The sequence below is a fragment of the Strix uralensis genome, chromosome 12 (genome assembly GCF_047716275.1).
Source record: "Strix uralensis isolate ZFMK-TIS-50842 chromosome 12, bStrUra1, whole genome shotgun sequence".
NCBI classification, from domain to species: Eukaryota; Metazoa; Chordata; class Aves; order Strigiformes; family Strigidae; genus Strix; species Strix uralensis.
Window position 1 is genome coordinate 3806597 of NC_133983.1, and position 16624 is coordinate 3823220.

Consider the following 16624-nt stretch of genomic DNA (forward strand, 5'->3'; position numbering starts at 1 on the left):
TCCCCATTAGCAGTTAATTTCCTCAATCGTTTTCAGAGGGAGAAAGAGAAATGCTCATGAGCTAAGAGATGAAAGCAAATGAAAATAAGCCTCATAAAACCTGTGCTGCCCTAAGGGAAAACTGCCCCACAACTTTCATTGGGGAATTATCAAAGGCCCCAGACTGTGGGGGGTTGTTTGTATTTTATAAGACAGATGCTTTAGAGAGTATAAGTCCTCAAATAGCTGAGATTCCATTCTGCTGAACCTCCAACGAGACTAGAAAAAGAAACAGCTGATCCCAGTTAGTCCAGCCTGGGGATCCAGCTTAGCCACATCAAGACAGAGGACTGAAGCAAGACAGAGCTGTACAGGCACTGCTAAACTTCTTTCCAATAAGATGCCATTGCCCCAAGCAAAAGCAACCACACGCATGCTAGCATGGCCTCAGGAAAGTGCAGAATGGAACTAAAAAATCTCATTCATTTCTATTGCAAAATAGAGACTGGGGTAGAAGGCACTGACTCATTTAGCCTGAGAAAGGATTGCTCCTGAGAGACTAGTTTAAGAGAAAGATGTTTAGTGCACATTTTGCTTTGAGTCTGGGAGAGTGGGTGCAAAACTTCCCACACTTGGAGCTCTGTTTCTTATCGGAAAAGACTTAACATAAGCTCAAGAGCAAGAACATTCGAAGAGGGGGCAAAGACCCAAAATGGCAGCGCTCTCCCACCCACAGTTAAGCCTCAGAGGTGACCGCAGCCCTGGATAAGCCTGTCTGCAGGTAGCAGTCAGGTCCCCAGCACAGGAACCGAGGACAGCGTGGCTGTGGCTCACAGCTTGGACAGCCTGACTTACTTTGCTCCTCAGCTGGGCTGCAAAGCCCACGCCGGTGCCCTTGCTGCTGCCCAACCTGCGCCAGCCGGAGCCTGGCATCCTCACTGCTGCGGGCTCTGCAAGGGGCTGACTTCGTGTGATGCTGGAAACCTCAGTCCATGCTGACTTCAAGAGGGGAGGCAGATGCTCAGAGGCTAAGGTTGTTTGGCATGCTTTACAAGTGTGCAGCAATCAGCGTATTATTTATTACGGCTGATGGAAACCCTTCTCTTCAATATCGAACCAGCCAACATTTTTCCTAATGACAAACCTCCCCTTCCCTGCACATACAAACACCTTTCCACACTCATCCCCATGGGGTAATTAATTCCAGTCCCCCTAGCAAATAAAACCAAGATACTCCAAAAAATCATCCAGCCTCGCTACCATGTTGATTCAAGGAGTAGATACGTGTAAACCAGTAGACAGATACTAACAATGAATAATTAAACCAAAAATAAAAACAAAGGATCTAAGACCTGAAGAGAAATTACTCACTTGGAACAGCTACCGCCACATTTAATCTTTCACAACCAAAGTGTGTGAATAGGAAATAAGTAAAACTAACTCTAGGGCACACGAATATTGCCCCTGGCTGGCTCATCTTGCTGTGCACAGAAAAATATGTCATGTGCTACTCACACCCAGACATTTGGCTATGGTGCAAGGGGCTGGATGGATCTCTCCATCTGGGAGAACAGCACTCTCTGGAGCACAGTAAGGGAAGCGCAGTAGAAAGCTGAGAAGCCTTGAAACCACTAGCAAGAACAGAGCTATTCCACTGCTTAAGTGGCTACTGAAAAAAACCCCACCTCCAGCTTCCCCAAAGGTCTTGATTACTTGCTTTATTTGCATCCTTGTTCAGCCCGTACAAGCAAAACATGCAAGAGTTTTAGCTAAATAAACTGCTTGCAGTTGATGCTGAGCTGAAATTGGACTGTAAATTCCTGCTTTCTAAAGAAAAAAAGTCCATGGGATTGCTATGAAATGAAATTGCTCCCTGGAGGCATGCGAGTGCTGCAGCACTTGCTCTAGATCATCTGAGGTTTACAGAAGCTGAGAGCCTGTCCCTGTCTCACCAGTGTCCACTTAAGATCTCAAAGGAACCAGTTTTGGTCATGATAGCAAAGGGATCCAATTAGCTCCAGCCAACTCAAGCAGAAAGAGCATCTTTTGCAAGAAAAAGCTTTGGATGCAAAGCAGCTCCTAGGAATAGTCAGGCTGGAGGGGAAGGCTAGCTTATAAATGACAGTAACAGGTCAGGATGCTGCAAACGGGCTCCAGGTTCTCCCACCAACCATATCCTCCCACAAAGACTGCCACCATTCCTCCTCCTGCACACTGAGGGTGGGAGAGAAGCCATGGACAGATGTCTTTCTGCTGGAGTCCCTCTACCTCAACATTAGCACGCAGCAGAGTGACTCCTAAAAGCAGAGGCCTGAAGCTTTTCACGCCATTTAATGGTCAGTCCACATGAACTGCTCTACTGTAGACTAGGGGAGGAAAACATCCACAGTGAACAGGCTAGAGTTTATCTTGTTTTCTCTGTTCAGGGCAAGTATGTGTCTCTGGGTCAGAGCTTTCTTGCACTGCCTCCTCCTGCTGGGTCTTGCACCAAGGTCCAAACCCTCACAGACCAAACTCAGCCCAGGGGTCGGCAAGCACCGCACCTCCTGAACTCCGTGGGAGTGGTGCCCGCTTGCTTCAAAGGCAAATTCTACCCTGTGTTTATACCAGCCTACAAGGCATGAAAAGGCCTAGGAGGTCACACATCCACCACTGTAATTTCAGGCAGGATCAAACAGAAAAGCAACAGCTGGGCTGAGTGAGCAAGTCCACATTTAATTACAAATGGTTTTGGTAATAAGCAAAGACAAGAACAAAGCCAGTGAAAAACCTCTCTTTTTCTTCCTGGCTCCTGTTCAGGTTGTGTAGAAACAGCTGCCTAGAGGAGAATCTCAAATAAGATCCACCAAGTACATTTTTTTCATTTTCAGGACTTCTACAGCAGCACTGTTCCCTATGCAACGCTGCTGTGCTTTGACAAGCATCAAGGACCGATGGGCAGATCGCAGCCGCTCACGCCGAAGGGCTTGGGTCTGTGCAGGTATTTCCCAGCTCAACCCCTGCATTGTGTCTCAAGTCACACGTGCACAAGTACACGCACACAATCAATCCGCAGTAAGCTGCACAGTGGATTTAATTTGCTTTAACATCCTCTGAATATGAAATGGTGGTTGCGAAATAGGATTACTAGCGCAGAGGATGACGGACCCAGCTTGTGGGTCCCGCCTGGCCCGGGGAGGGGGCTGAAAGCAGCTCTCAGAGCAGCAGGAATGCCCACAGAGCTGACCGACCCCTCCATCAGGTCATGCATTTACAGCCAGGAGCTACTCTTGCTGCCCCCCAAAAGGCCCAGGAGCAGTGGTCAGGGCCAGAAACAAGCCCTAAAATGCAGACAGGCAAGACGGCTTAGTGGGGTGAGTGGAAGGCTTTTTTTGAATGCCGGGAGCCTTCCACCCATTTTTTGTGACATCAACTTAGAAGGCATTGGTGGATCCCTTCATCACATCTGATACCTCTGACAGCACCAGAGAGAACCTAACACAACCAAAGAACACAACTAACAACCTAACACAACTAACAAACATGGCTGGAACAGAGTATCAACCCCAGATCCCTCCAACAAACTGATACCCACTGCTGACAGACTGCTGCCTAGCTGGGTGTCATGGGGGGACACGATGGGAATAATGGAAAGGCTGGGAAACCATCACATCCCTGGGAAACAAGGGCTTCTGACCTTTCTAGCAAAGCCTGCTGAGAGAAACTGGGTGGGTTGTTTTGTACTCCTGGCTTTAATTACAGCCAAGTGTTTAAGTTATTCTCCTCCAACCAACCCCATGTCCCTCACGAGCACAAATCTAGCTTTTTATAGCACATCCGGTATGGATGTTAAACACATTCAGGAAATGCACTTTCAGCCCCAAACATCCCTTCCCCTGGACCAGTTAGGCTGCAAGGGTTTGTAACGAGGAGATGTGGAACCGGATGTTTGGTTTTGCGACCGCTGCTTTCCTGGATTACTTCTGTCTGTTTAGAGAAGGGAAATTAAATAAATGAAGGGGAGGCTGGCTGCATCTAGAAATAATGCAAGCTGCTTGCAAGGTGAAGAAAGAAAAGCCAGATGGAGAGGCCACTCTTAGCTGCTCGAATGCCCTGCACACAGGGCAAGGTTTTTTGCCTTTTTTTTTTTTTTTTTAATAGCTGACAAAGCTCCTGGGGGCTGACAAGGACTCACAGCACAACGGGTGTCCACAGGCATGTCTAGGATGGCAAATCACATGTTTTTCACTGCCTTCTGCCTACTGACCCAGACTGGGGCTCTCCTGTAATGCACAAGGGGAACCAAAACTTCTCCCCCAAATTTTCTATTTTAAGTAGCCAAAGGGCACCAGCAAAGAACCATCAGGTGATGCCATGCTCTGCTGGTCCCTGGGTGCTGCTCTGGCACGTCACTGAGGCTTGTGGCTCTTTGCTCCAGAGGAGCAGGGCTTGGACAATAGCTTGGCTCCAAGTCTAAAACCTGACCTTTGTAATTTTCTTAACATAAGGGACTCGCCTCTGGCTTTAAGGAACACTGCAAGCCTGTTAGTATTTTTTCTCACCTGAAAATAACCTGGTTGACTTCCCAGCTGGAAGCACCCTCCTAAACCCAAAGGCAAGCATGTTTGCTGGCAGTCTCAGGGATCAGTCTCAGATACCATCCCAAGGTAGAAGACTCCCTGGAGCACTCAGACCAGAGGGCACATACTGGCCAGGCTGCTAAGCCCTCAAGAATGCTGGGCTGTTCCACACATTGATCAAAACACCACTGCTACACCTCCGCCGTAGTATTAAACCAGGATATTCTGCAGCAGGTTGTGAAAGGGAAGGCGCACGGCGCTGCACTGCATGAGGGTTTGCTGTTCTGAAGGAAGACAAGATGTACAAGCCCAGGGTATTTTTCCCCTCCCTCCCACACAGCCAGGCCACCTCACATTCTGGGCAAGCAACCGTCAGTAGGCCATCACACATAAGCAAGCTGAACGATGACCTAATTAAGCTGCTTCCAAAATAATCACACTGGAGGAAAATTAAAGGAGTCCTTGAACTCATTATTTCTTATATTGATTTTTATCCCTTTTTTCCATATTTGATGTAACTTCTTCACTTCACATACTGCAGCGTTAAGTCAAACTGGGCTCTGGCTATTTCTTCTGAGTGATCAGAGCTCCAGCACAAGCAGCTGTGCACCTTGGTAATGACTAGGCCATGCAGGCCTGCTGGCCATCCACCTCCTCCCCTGGGCCAGTGATGAACAGGAGGAAACATGGATCTCAGCAGAGCAGGTAGGTGAGCAGCCCGTGGGGCTCTCCCAGTGGGCTACCAAAGCTGCCTGCACTCAGAGCAGCAGCACGTTTGCTGGGGGAACTGGAAGGCAGCTCTGAAGACATGGGACCACCAGCAGTGTGCACGGCAAGGAGCTGCCCCAGCTTCAGCTGCCACCCAAACCACCTCTGTGGCCGCCCAGATTGAACAAAGAATGCCAGTCCAACTCAAGGCAAGTTTTTTCCAGCACAAAACCCTGTACACAACACTTAAGTTACAATTAATGAGCTCTGCAGGGACAAACCCTTGTGCAGCATGAACAACAGCACCAAGACTGTGCTCATCTATGCATTCATTCATCTCAGGGAACAGCAGCTGTCAAGAGTCACACACACATACTATGCTTTCACCACCCTGATCTAACTACAAGCTATGCAACACTTAGCTGGAAAAGTGAGTGACAATCCAGCTGCAGCAACTGAATAACAGCCCATCTCAGGGAAAGGCAGCCTTAACTCACACTGGAGAATTGCTCTTCAGCAGATGGGAAGGACAATGTATTTATTTGATGGGTGTTGTTTCTATGTGACCAACTCATACGCAGTTTATGTCTTTCAAATATAAATGCAAATGACTGACTTAAATAAAAATCATTGCTGGAACACAGAAACACCTCCTCCATTCCTGAGAAGCGGATGATTTCCCAAGCTCATCAGGAACCACACAGAGTGGCACGTCAGACACACAGGGGACCTGACCTCTTTGTATCTTTGACAAGCATTATGATAATCTCAGAATTAGGCGTTAGAGCTTGAACAGAAAGTGACAAATCCATACTGAAATGATATTAGAGAACATCAAAGAGGCAAAAGCATCTCTCATTCAAATGCTTCCCCAAAGTTTATAAGCAGCCACAGCCCAGCCTGTCATGGCTTTTTATGGTCCTGAGAAGCACCTTTCAAAGGAACTGCAGGCAATCTCAGGCATGTTCCTTGGCTACCTGCAGTTTCATCAGGCTGCTCAAGACATTCAAAACAATATTTTCTTACTAGGATGAATGATTTATGAGGATTGAGAAATCTGAGCCTGAACCTATGAAGTGAGTCACTGGGACTCATGGGTTGCTTCCCCCGCTTCCCTCCCCCCCACATCATCACACCTTCCAGGCCTAGTCTTGCTCCCACTGAAATCCTGCAGAAAACAAATACCCATTAATTTAAATACCGCAGAGCCTATATTATTGGCTCGAGTGCTGTCTTTCTCACTAAGAGTCCATATCTAGGCAGAGAAACCACATACTCACCCAGAGACTGTCGGGAGGGAAGCTGGAGCTGCTGACTGCCATTTCTCTTGCTGCTTCAGAAAAGATTTAGCTTCTTTTGAGTTTGAGTCCACTTCTTTAGTCACCCTGTTGGAGGAAAAGAGACAAACCAGAGGGTAAGGAAGAGCTGTAGTCACAACAGCAAAAACAAAGATCCAGCAAGGAAACACAGAAAACAGGTACAGGAGTCCCCACACCACCTGCACAGAGATCACCTCCATCAGCTGCAAGCTGCAGAACATGCATCTTGTTAAGGTTTCATTCCAGTGACAAACCCTCTATACTCATGGCAGAAAAAAAGGAAAAGTGTAGCTAATTAGAGCTGGGGGAGGAGGTTTCTTTTTCTTCAAATGAACAGGAATGCTTATTCATTCAAACAGGCCTGTCTCACTAGCAGCTACTGAATGCTTTGCTCGGGTCACTGGGGGCAATTCTAGGCTCTTAATTGGGCTCTTGATTTCCTCATTTGTTGGTCAGTGAGGCAGCTCTTCTGCCACAGCTGTTCCGCCACCCACGGCACACGGGCTTGGCAACATCTGCAACCCAAACAGGAGCATGGAAACTAGCTCCGAGGATGGGGAACGGCAGAGAAAGCTTTGACAAGGCAGAATGCAGAAATTTTCTCTCATTTTCTAGTTAATTTTTGTTTGAGGCCCTGAGGGCACAAAATATTGAAGTTGAAAAAATTATAAATCAATACTGCATCTACAGCAGGAAACAAATTACAAACATGAGAAAGAATCTCTAGAAAACCACTCAATAATTAATTGTTAGGAAACCCCAGCTATTTTAGCCCCCTCATTTACAATGACCTGCCTCCAGCGACATGCTTTTCACACTCTCAGTAGCTCTTAATGAGGTTGCCCTGGCTTGCCAAGCTAACCATTTTGCTCCCTTGGAGCCCAGGCCTGTGAGGCTCTCTGGGGCCCTGCAGCGCTGTGGGCAGAGGCAGCCTGACCCATGGCTGGGCCAGCCCAGAAGACACCATCCTCCATCCTACCCTCCCGCAGCCTAGGGCTCTGGCTGCATCTGCGGCCAGCAAGGGCGGGCAGGCTCATCCCCGGTCTAGAGCATGTGCCAATGAGAGGCTGAAAGCCTCGTCGGTCAGAGGATCTGCCCTGGTTACAAGTCAGGCTAATTGCTGCTTGCCTCCACCCACCAACCTGACCCTGCAACTTCCACGTAGAAACTGGCTGATGGACGTGGTGAAACCCCAGGAGCTACAAGCCCAGCTGGGTTACTGCTGGGTTGGCGGCGAGGAAAGCGCCGTAGAGTTATTCGATAAGCCTGGAGACATCGATGCCCTGAAATCACACTTAGTGCACCCGTGTCCCCGTCCTGACAGTGAATCAGCATCTGAAGCAGTAATTAGGGAAAGGAAACTGTTCTTCCTCCTCCGCAGACTGCAAATAGTGGAAAAGGCATGTTCAGAAATAAGAATTCTTGTGCTGTACACCTCCTGCTCAGCCTTGTTCTGCCACTGCAGGAAGAGATTAACCCTGTTTCCCCCCCTGCACTGTCACATGCCTTCCAAACCAGTGGCAGTCATGCAGATAGAGACAAATCCCATGTTATGAATATGTAGAAGTGTTTGCTGATCAGATTGGAAAGGACCAGGGTGGGAAAAGGGGAAAAAAGCAGTTCAGGAAGAAACAAAAGCGTCATCACAATTTAGGGCATCCCAAATGCACCACCCAATCACTGCCCTTGGCAAGGACAGTCACATCATGCAGCAGTCATACGCCAAAGGATACTCTGCGTCCATGAATTTCCTTTGACAGAATAAACTCAGCATCTTCATGCAGCAATTAGCCAGAACTCCCCACAGAGCCCCCTCAAGCCACGAGTGCTGAGTTCAGATTAATACAATCACGCAGCCTATTTATTTTCAAATGCAGCATCCAAAGAGCTGGCTCCATCCCCTGCCCAGCTGGGGAGCAGCACCATTTCTCATGCACTCTGCAGCACTGGCTCCCAGCACGGTTCCCCTCCTCCTGTCACCCCCCTGCACTCTCACACCATCAGGGTCCACCCCTGGTGTGCAGGGAGCACGCAAGCCGCCGTGAGAAACACCAGGCAGACCCCAAGCGTGCAGGAATTTCAGAAGCATAGCACAGTAACCACATGCCCTGGAAAAAAAAATAAATAAAAAAATGCTCTGCATTGGCCTCAACACAGCCACAGGACCTGCTCCTGGGTTAGATCCCAACTGTTAGACCCTGCACATTTCTGGGACTTGAAGAGTGTAGGACCAAGAGGAGGCAGGGGTCGAGAAAGGAAGCAGAGGTCACAGAAAGCACGCCTTGTCACTAACTCTTAGCACTGTCGTGCTAAGAGATGACAGCCCAGTTCAGCTCCCATAAACCTACAGGAATTCGGCAATTAACATAGCTTACAGGATCTGGACACGCACGATGGGGAGCAGGTCTTCAAAGCCTGTGGCAGAGCTACCTTCACAACTACCTTCAGTCTTCTCCAACCCGGAGACAAAACTGAACAACGTCCATCCCACCAGTTGAGGAAGGCCCAAAGCTAAGATGTACATGAAAAATGGCTCCAGGGAGGGTTTAGCAGCCTGCAGTCTGACAGAGTTAGCATGACAGAGTTGGACCAGCACCACAAGCCACAGCTCTCGGACCAGAAAGATGGTCAATCCCAGAAAGGGTGAGAAAGGAGAAACCTCTACCTGCTGTGGCCCCTCAACATGATGTGCAGGGAGGATCTGGCACAGCCCTTCAATTTGGACCATCAGTTCAGCAGCAAAGAAATCACCTTGCTATCCAAGGGCTCGACAGAGGTTATTACCAAGGGATTACTTAGGCTTTGATACTCGCTTCCTCCATCACCTCAGGGTACCAACAACAATGACTGGGCACAGAACATAACACTTAGTTCAATTTCTTTTGTCCACTTTGGCCTGCCAGCAGCTGCTCTAGAGTATATTTTTGAAGTTGTCTGCTGTAGCAACAGAGCCGCAAAGCTGCAGGCAACCTGTTCCACCAGCATTGCCCAGCTGGGGACAGAGGAATGCGTCAGAAACGTAATTAAAAGTGACCTTTCAAGGCAATTCCATCATAAGACCCACTGATTGCCTCATAAACTGAAACAAAAGCAGCTCTGAGGCAGGCTGCTGCTGGGCTGATGCCAGCACCGACTCCTGCACCACTCCAACAGGAATGACAAAAGAAAGAATATTAAAGTGCTTTACAAGGTATTAATTCAAGTTATGAACATTTCAACCTTTCCCAGATCCCAGGCCAGGAAGGAAAAAAAATCCTCCGGTCTGCATTATTATGGGAGACAATAACTCTCCATGTAGAAACCAAAACACTTCTTGTTCTTCATGGGGAGAAATGGGAGCCATTAATCCAGCTGGAAGAAATCACAGTCATTACTAAGGAAAATTACAAGACCTTTCACTTTTAAATACTTGATAAATAACTATTTGCCTGACTGTTTACTAGGATGCTATTCACACATTGTAATCCAGGAATAAACATGAAAATAAGTATATTGTCAGCAATAAAACAAGTAGCTAGTGTCTCGCCCACTCGCAGACCCTGTAATTCACACACAAAACCACTCACTCTCATCACTTTCCATAAAGATTTCATTATACTGCTATGCTACTAAACTGCATAGTAAGACTTCCAAAATGCAGAACAGTTATGAATTTTTTTGACCATGCTGGAGCCTGGTAGCACAGACAATGCCTACTGTACAAGGTGCAACTGTAAAATAAAAAGGTCTTCCATATTATATCATTATTATAAGGAAAACCTGCTAGAAACTAGATCACTAAGTGCCTCTTGTACTTACAGGTGTCCTCCTTCGGGCCCTTCATCTCTGAATCAAGCTCAAAGTGGTACCCAAGCATACCCACACCCACCCAGCCTGCTGGTTTGGTGCCAAGCTGTGGGTACGTTACTTCCATCTTCCACTGAAGAACTTCTCACCCTTCCCTTCACATTTACCAACTGAACTGCTGTAACCTACGTGCATGGAAAAGGCCCCAGTTTTGTATGCTGGGCACCAAACCACATGAAGACAACCCACATGCTGTCACGGGCTGTCCCAGAAGTTGTTCCACAGAGCACTTATAGTACAGAACTGTAGCATCCTAATTTAAGAACAAGTGTTTGATCTGCTCCCAGCAGTCCCCTTAGCCACATAAGCAGCTAAAAAGGAGGAATACAGGCTAAAATGAGCACCGCATTCACACAGCTCCAGCTAATCTGCAAAAGGGGCTTAAAACCAAATGTTCATGCTTTGGTTCAGTGGCAGAGTAAATCTAATGCACCAGCTTTTCTCCTGCGTTCTGGTCTTACATCAGGTGCAGAGGAAAGTCTCACTCCATCACATCATCCCACTCCTGCTACCGTGGCACAGCACAACACCCACACCCCAGGGTTCACCCCAGTGCAGTGGTCAGGTGCCTCTGCTCTAACACAGCTGAATCCAGTCCTGTTTGCAAGAAACAGAACTAGCGTAAGGGCTGCCAAGGGTGTGGTGTGTCAGGAAAGTGCCCAGCTCAGCAGTGAGGTGCCCTGCAAGCCCTTACAGAAGCATATCAGCAGAGCCACTTCCTTGCATGGCCAGGAAAAGGAGGCAAGGTCTCAGAGGCAGGATAGGGGAAGCTGGGAAAGGCAAACAGCCACATCAAGAAGGCTTGCAGGCTTCTGTCCATAGTCTGCTGTCTAACAGCAACCTTAGGCATCCCAAGTGCCAAAATCCCTCCAACTTACCCCTAGGTGGCTCAACACAACTGCATTCTCCTAAAATGCCTGGTGCACATCAGGCTGAGAAAGCACCTGTTGGTATTTGGGTATAAGGGGACTTGGGAGCTAAAGAAGAAAGTTAAGATCCCTGATCACAGCAGCACAAAGGTACCGTCTCCCCTGACTTCCATGCTAAGAGAGAGCAAGAGTGAAAGCTCTGGAAAATGCCAGCTCTTCACCACTTGTACTCAGGACACACAGTCCTCACTTGGGAAACCTGCCCCAGTTTAGACCTGACACAATTATAAAACTTTCCACACGAACTTAATGTTTTTAGCTCTGGGGAATCACACATCAAGGTGGGGTGGGGGGTGGGGAAATGAGGCTAATTATCCTTTTTCAATATTCCCCATCTGTGTCTAGCCTCATTAAGTAGTCCTCCAGCCTTCTGGAATGATCACTTGAGGAGCAAGCAATACTCATCTACAGGGGTTTGTAAAAAACCTAATCCCTTCTGAGCCAAAAGGAATATTTTGTCTGAATATTTTTTGGTGGACTCTTGTGCTTGAGCTGCCATGTCCTGGGTGCTTTCCACAGACAGATGCACTGTATGAGAGGCAGGTGCTCCAGCCTGCAAAATCCTGAAGCTGCTGGAGTGCCCACGTTCAGCACTTTCCAGGAGAGAATTAAGTCCCCACACAACTGAACCTCAAGCCACATCTGCCTGCACGCTGGGTATATATTTATTTTATGCTGGATTACCTGGTGTAAAGCAAACAGAGCCAAAATTAATAGGTCCCCATCACTTTTCTAATTTCAAAGTAAAACATTAGTTTTCTCCCTTTCAGAAAAAAACCCCAATATTCTCCAAACCTTGCTCTTCAAACCAGGTGGGAGAAGCTGTACCTTGGGAAACTGAGCCTATTCCCTGAAGCAACACAGACAAGACGAGGCTGGAGTGACTGATAATTTTGTGGGCTGCCTATCTGCACAGAAGCTGCTGGCTGGTTTTTAAAAAGAAACAAAATCTGATCAGAGCTCTTCTGGAGTCAGGCGAGGGCCAAGCTGCCTGCCTGGCGCTGCTCCTCGCAGCAGGTGTGTGCTGCTATCCAAGCAGTCAGCTCAGGCTGCATCTCAAACAAATTCTTTTGAAAACAAGCAGAGATGAATGGTATTTTAACATCAGCAATGCATAAAATGTGCTTTTTGACATCCATGTCCTAACCTCGTAAACCTTGAAGGAGACGACCGATTTTCCATCATCTCCTGTATGACAAAGACTCTGTCACAGATGTAAAGAAAACGTATGGACAGTGCTGCCGAGATGCTGACCAAGCTGCCCCTTTTGGGTTTCTGCTTGCTACTTCTGCAAGAGGCTCTCTAAATCCCAAGGGAAGTAGCACTCCAGTTACCGAGCTCCCGCTGGGGCTTGCAATAGGTGGAGCACAACAAACACTGTTTTCTGGAGTAGCTGACCCACAGAAAGGGCACAAGGCTTCACCTCCTTGTTGACTGGAGCTTTACCCACCCCAGTTTTAAGTCTCTCCAGGCATCAGGTCTCTGCTTGCTTCATTGGATAACTATTCCCATGGCCAGCCTAAAATTGCAACATGCCATTTGCATTTCGGTCTTTGAGGCATCCCATCATTTTTATTTGTACCTTCCAAAAGGATTAACTTCAAATTATGGAACACACCTCTGAGCTGAGCAACTCAATAGAACAGATGCTGTACGTGTGAGCGTGACAGTCTCTGACCCTGTTAACCATGACTCACAAGCATGCCAAAAGCAAGATAGATCCCTGCGACCCCACAATTCCTGCAAAGTAGTGCAACGTTCGCGTTACAGATCTTTTATCTTACTGAGGGAAGGGGTATCGTTGTTCTCAAGAGCAGGGGTTCAAAATGCGCTTACAGCTATGAACAGTGGACACAAAGGTTACACAGATCACAACAGGAGCCAACACACACTACAAAGCAGAAGCATCCCCATGGGGAAAAGGCCAGACTAAGCTTGACTCAGTTTGTAATGTGTTAATGAGACAGCAAGGCAGCGAAGAGCTTTGCCTTCCCTTCAGGCTAACATAGAAACCCTCCTGTTTCAAAATCTTAGTTACAAAAAAAGAAAAAAAATCCATCTCCCAAGCTGCGCTTTCCGGCAGGGAAAACCCCAGGCCCAAGGGCTGCAAAGCAGGCTCTGCCAGCATCTCACCAGACATCAAAAGCCCCTTTCTGAGCCTGGAGCTCCTGGGAATGAGGCAGCAGCTTGGAAGCAAGGGAAACAGGGCAAGCAGCAAAATGCTAGGACTGGATCCGAGGCCCCTGTGATGAAGGCATGAACAGAGGGACAAAAGATCCCCTTACTAACCGCAAAAGAGCCCCTGTGAGACCTGAATAGGTCACTAAGCACCTTCTGTTTCCAGATTTTTAAGTCAGGAAACTGTCTGAGAGCCACATACAGAAAAAATGTCTCCTCCTGTACCTACTGGGGAAGGGTGGGATTTTTTTCTTAAGTATTTTCACATTAACTACACACAACACAGGCAGAAAATACTTAGAAGAACCTAAAAATGGGAGAACGCAGTTGGTCATCCAGTTCCCAAAGCTGATGCAGCACTCAGATACCACAGCTCTGACAGCCCTAGAAATACCCAAGTTAATCTGGAGGTCAAGCCATCATTTTGGAGATGCTTTGAGACTCCTCCCACCTTTGGAGATCCCAGCTGAGCCTTCTTTTTCATCACACTAATTACCAGCAAAAAGTGCACAGATGAAACCAGCGCACATCAATTACTCCCTTAAAAGCATCAAGCCATATTAGAGGCATAAGATGACTTTGAGGTGGACATCTGCTGGGTCACTGGGATTTTCAAGAGCATGGTAAGATAAAGGGAGACAGGAGTCAGCATGCTGGTGAATGCCAGATAACGCACTGGACAAAGCTGGCACTACTGTGTAACACTTTGCAAGTCGCAGCCCCTCTGTGTTTCAATTTCCCTTTCTAAGCAGAAGCCTCATCTGTACATCTACTAATGAAAACCCTGAATCGAAGCTGTTCATTAAGCCGTTCCCCTTCTCAAAGCACATTAAGCAGACCATAACGTGATTTACTTTAGAAGCGAGTGCTCTGGCTTAGAGTTCTGGCTAGGTTTGTCGCACTGTTTATGAAAGTTTTCATTTCTGCAGCTGCCCTTGAGAAAGGCAAATGCCTAGCAAGTGAACCAGCACACAACACAGCTCCTGCTCACACTTACTGACCTCATCTCTGGGCCACCGTCCTGCCGATCAGCACTGTACAACATCAGGATTCCCCAAGAAAATTCTGAAGCACGAGGGAATGGATGCACACAGAGGAAAGGTTATCAAAACAGGCCCCTGAGACCCTTTCATTCTTAAGCATCTTTTGAAAGATAACATTTTCACTTACTGGCTTCCAAAAGGAAAAAAAAAAAAAAAAAAGCTGTTTTTTAAATTGGAAAAAGCCAATATAAACTGTGGATAACCAAGGCATGCTCTGACCTCTAAGAATAACAACAGTGTAAGGACAGGAACAGGCTGCTTCCTACACTCCATTATGCCAAGATCAGCATTTTGGTGCTTGTTTATAGAAAATCAACCAGTCACTTTTTAGACTGCCACCTCTAAACTATGGTCACATTGATATTCCATGTAATTCCAGGTGGTTTGATTTGTCTTATGGTCCCAAGGCATCATCCCCAGGCTCCTACTGCTCAGATTAAATTTCTGGAAAAATCTTAAAAGCCAAGGTTTTTGCACTGTGCAAGCCTCATTGAGGAAGTGGTATGTCACTGTAAAGTGGCTAGAACACATTTCTCTAGAATTCCTTAGCCAAGGAGGACTGAGGATGAAACCCTATGAACTCCTAGCATCACCGGTCATCCACACAGAAGTCAGAGAAGCTGGACTTTGGAGTGGCTTTTCAAGGGGCTACTGAAATTCATTTGTCTTATTTCTCCTAACACTTCCTTGCTACTGTAGTCAAAGCTGTTGCAAAAAGCACACCAAAATACAGCGAGTGCTTTCTTCTCTGCCCGTTAGTTCAGTTCATGGTTTTCCATATCTAATCTGACAACACCCATCTACCTCATCTGGTGGAAGCTGTGTATCACTTGCTATCCACCTGGACAAAAAGGCAGGGCTTTCTAAATATAAGGCTTCAGGACACAGATTCTGGTAATGTTCACCTGCCTTCTCACTCACATGTATAAGCAATACAGCAAAGGCTTTTGCAAAAAAAGCACACATGGAACATGTCACACACCGATCAGCCTTGATCTGGCACGCACCACATCACCTACATCAGCAGTAAGAGATACACACCCAAACTGCTGATCTTTCTCCTGATTTTAAAAGCCACCGGCCTTCACTCAGCATTGCACAAAATCTCATGAGCACAAAACAAATGACCAAGATTCACACCCAGCAAGAAGTGTGAGCACGCTGCTGCCAACCCCTTGCTGTTATTCATCCACTGAGTTTCCTGAAAAGCATCACAAGGTAAGGAGAGAGTTAATGGTATTACATGTTCTCTCAGTGCTAATTAGCCAACACATCTGACAGAGCCATGCTGAGACCACAGAGCAAGAACACAGATGGACAATTACACATTTTTAAGATTGTTCTCTGTGCCAGCTCTAAATCTTGAGACTTGTGGGAGTAAATTCCCTGCTCTTTTTTCCCCTTCCCCTTCAAATACATTAACTCTATCAGCCTCAGCATTCTCCTCACTCCTGCTCAGTGCTTGCCAGGAAGAAGCAGAAGCAGCAACTATTGCTCAGACAGCTACCTTAACTGTCTTCAAAGCAAAGCAATAAAATACGTGGTAGTGTGCCAAACTCCTTGGCTTGGAAACTTGGCTTTTCCAAAGTTGGAAAAACCCCTTTGCTTCCCAACTTTGTCACATCTGGTTGGTCTCAGTTGTCATGTAAAGAGCAGAGAGGACATCACAGCCACTGAGAAGGAAATCAAGAGGATGAAGCTCTGGAAACTTTGGAGAGCTCAGGCTGTTCTCAGATATCTGATCTGCTTCTCCTGCAGCCATTTCCAACTGCTCTCTCCTGAAAAGGGTTGGGATCAAGAGGCTGAAGCTGTGGAAGAGGACAGCAGATCTGGGATTAGAAACAGTGAGCAGTCTAGGACACAGGTGTCTATTCAATAGATGAGCCAAGATCAAAAAAAAGAAAACCAGTATTTCAGTAACGAGAGGCAGCATGAAGAAATCCCCAAGAAACAGCACTGTACAACTGCAGAGTACTGAATTATAACCTCAGCTCTGCTGCGCACAGGTCAGCACTTCTCCTGGCTGCGAGGGAATAAATCAGTCCTTAACCAGCCCTGCACAG

At 47.1% G+C, this 16624-nt stretch overlaps 1 protein-coding gene across 2 annotated transcripts in view; it reads right to left on the reverse strand.

Annotated features, from left to right (window-relative positions):
- Positions 1-16624, reverse strand: part of CFDP1 (craniofacial development protein 1) — a 67431-nt gene that overhangs the window by 41234 nt on the left and 9573 nt on the right. For both annotated transcript variants that reach the window (XM_074881591.1, XM_074881592.1), the window contains exon 5: positions 6527-6631. In XM_074881591.1, coding sequence (XP_074737692.1) covers positions 6527-6631 — 105 coding nt within the window. The remainder of the gene's footprint in view (positions 1-6526; positions 6632-16624) is intronic.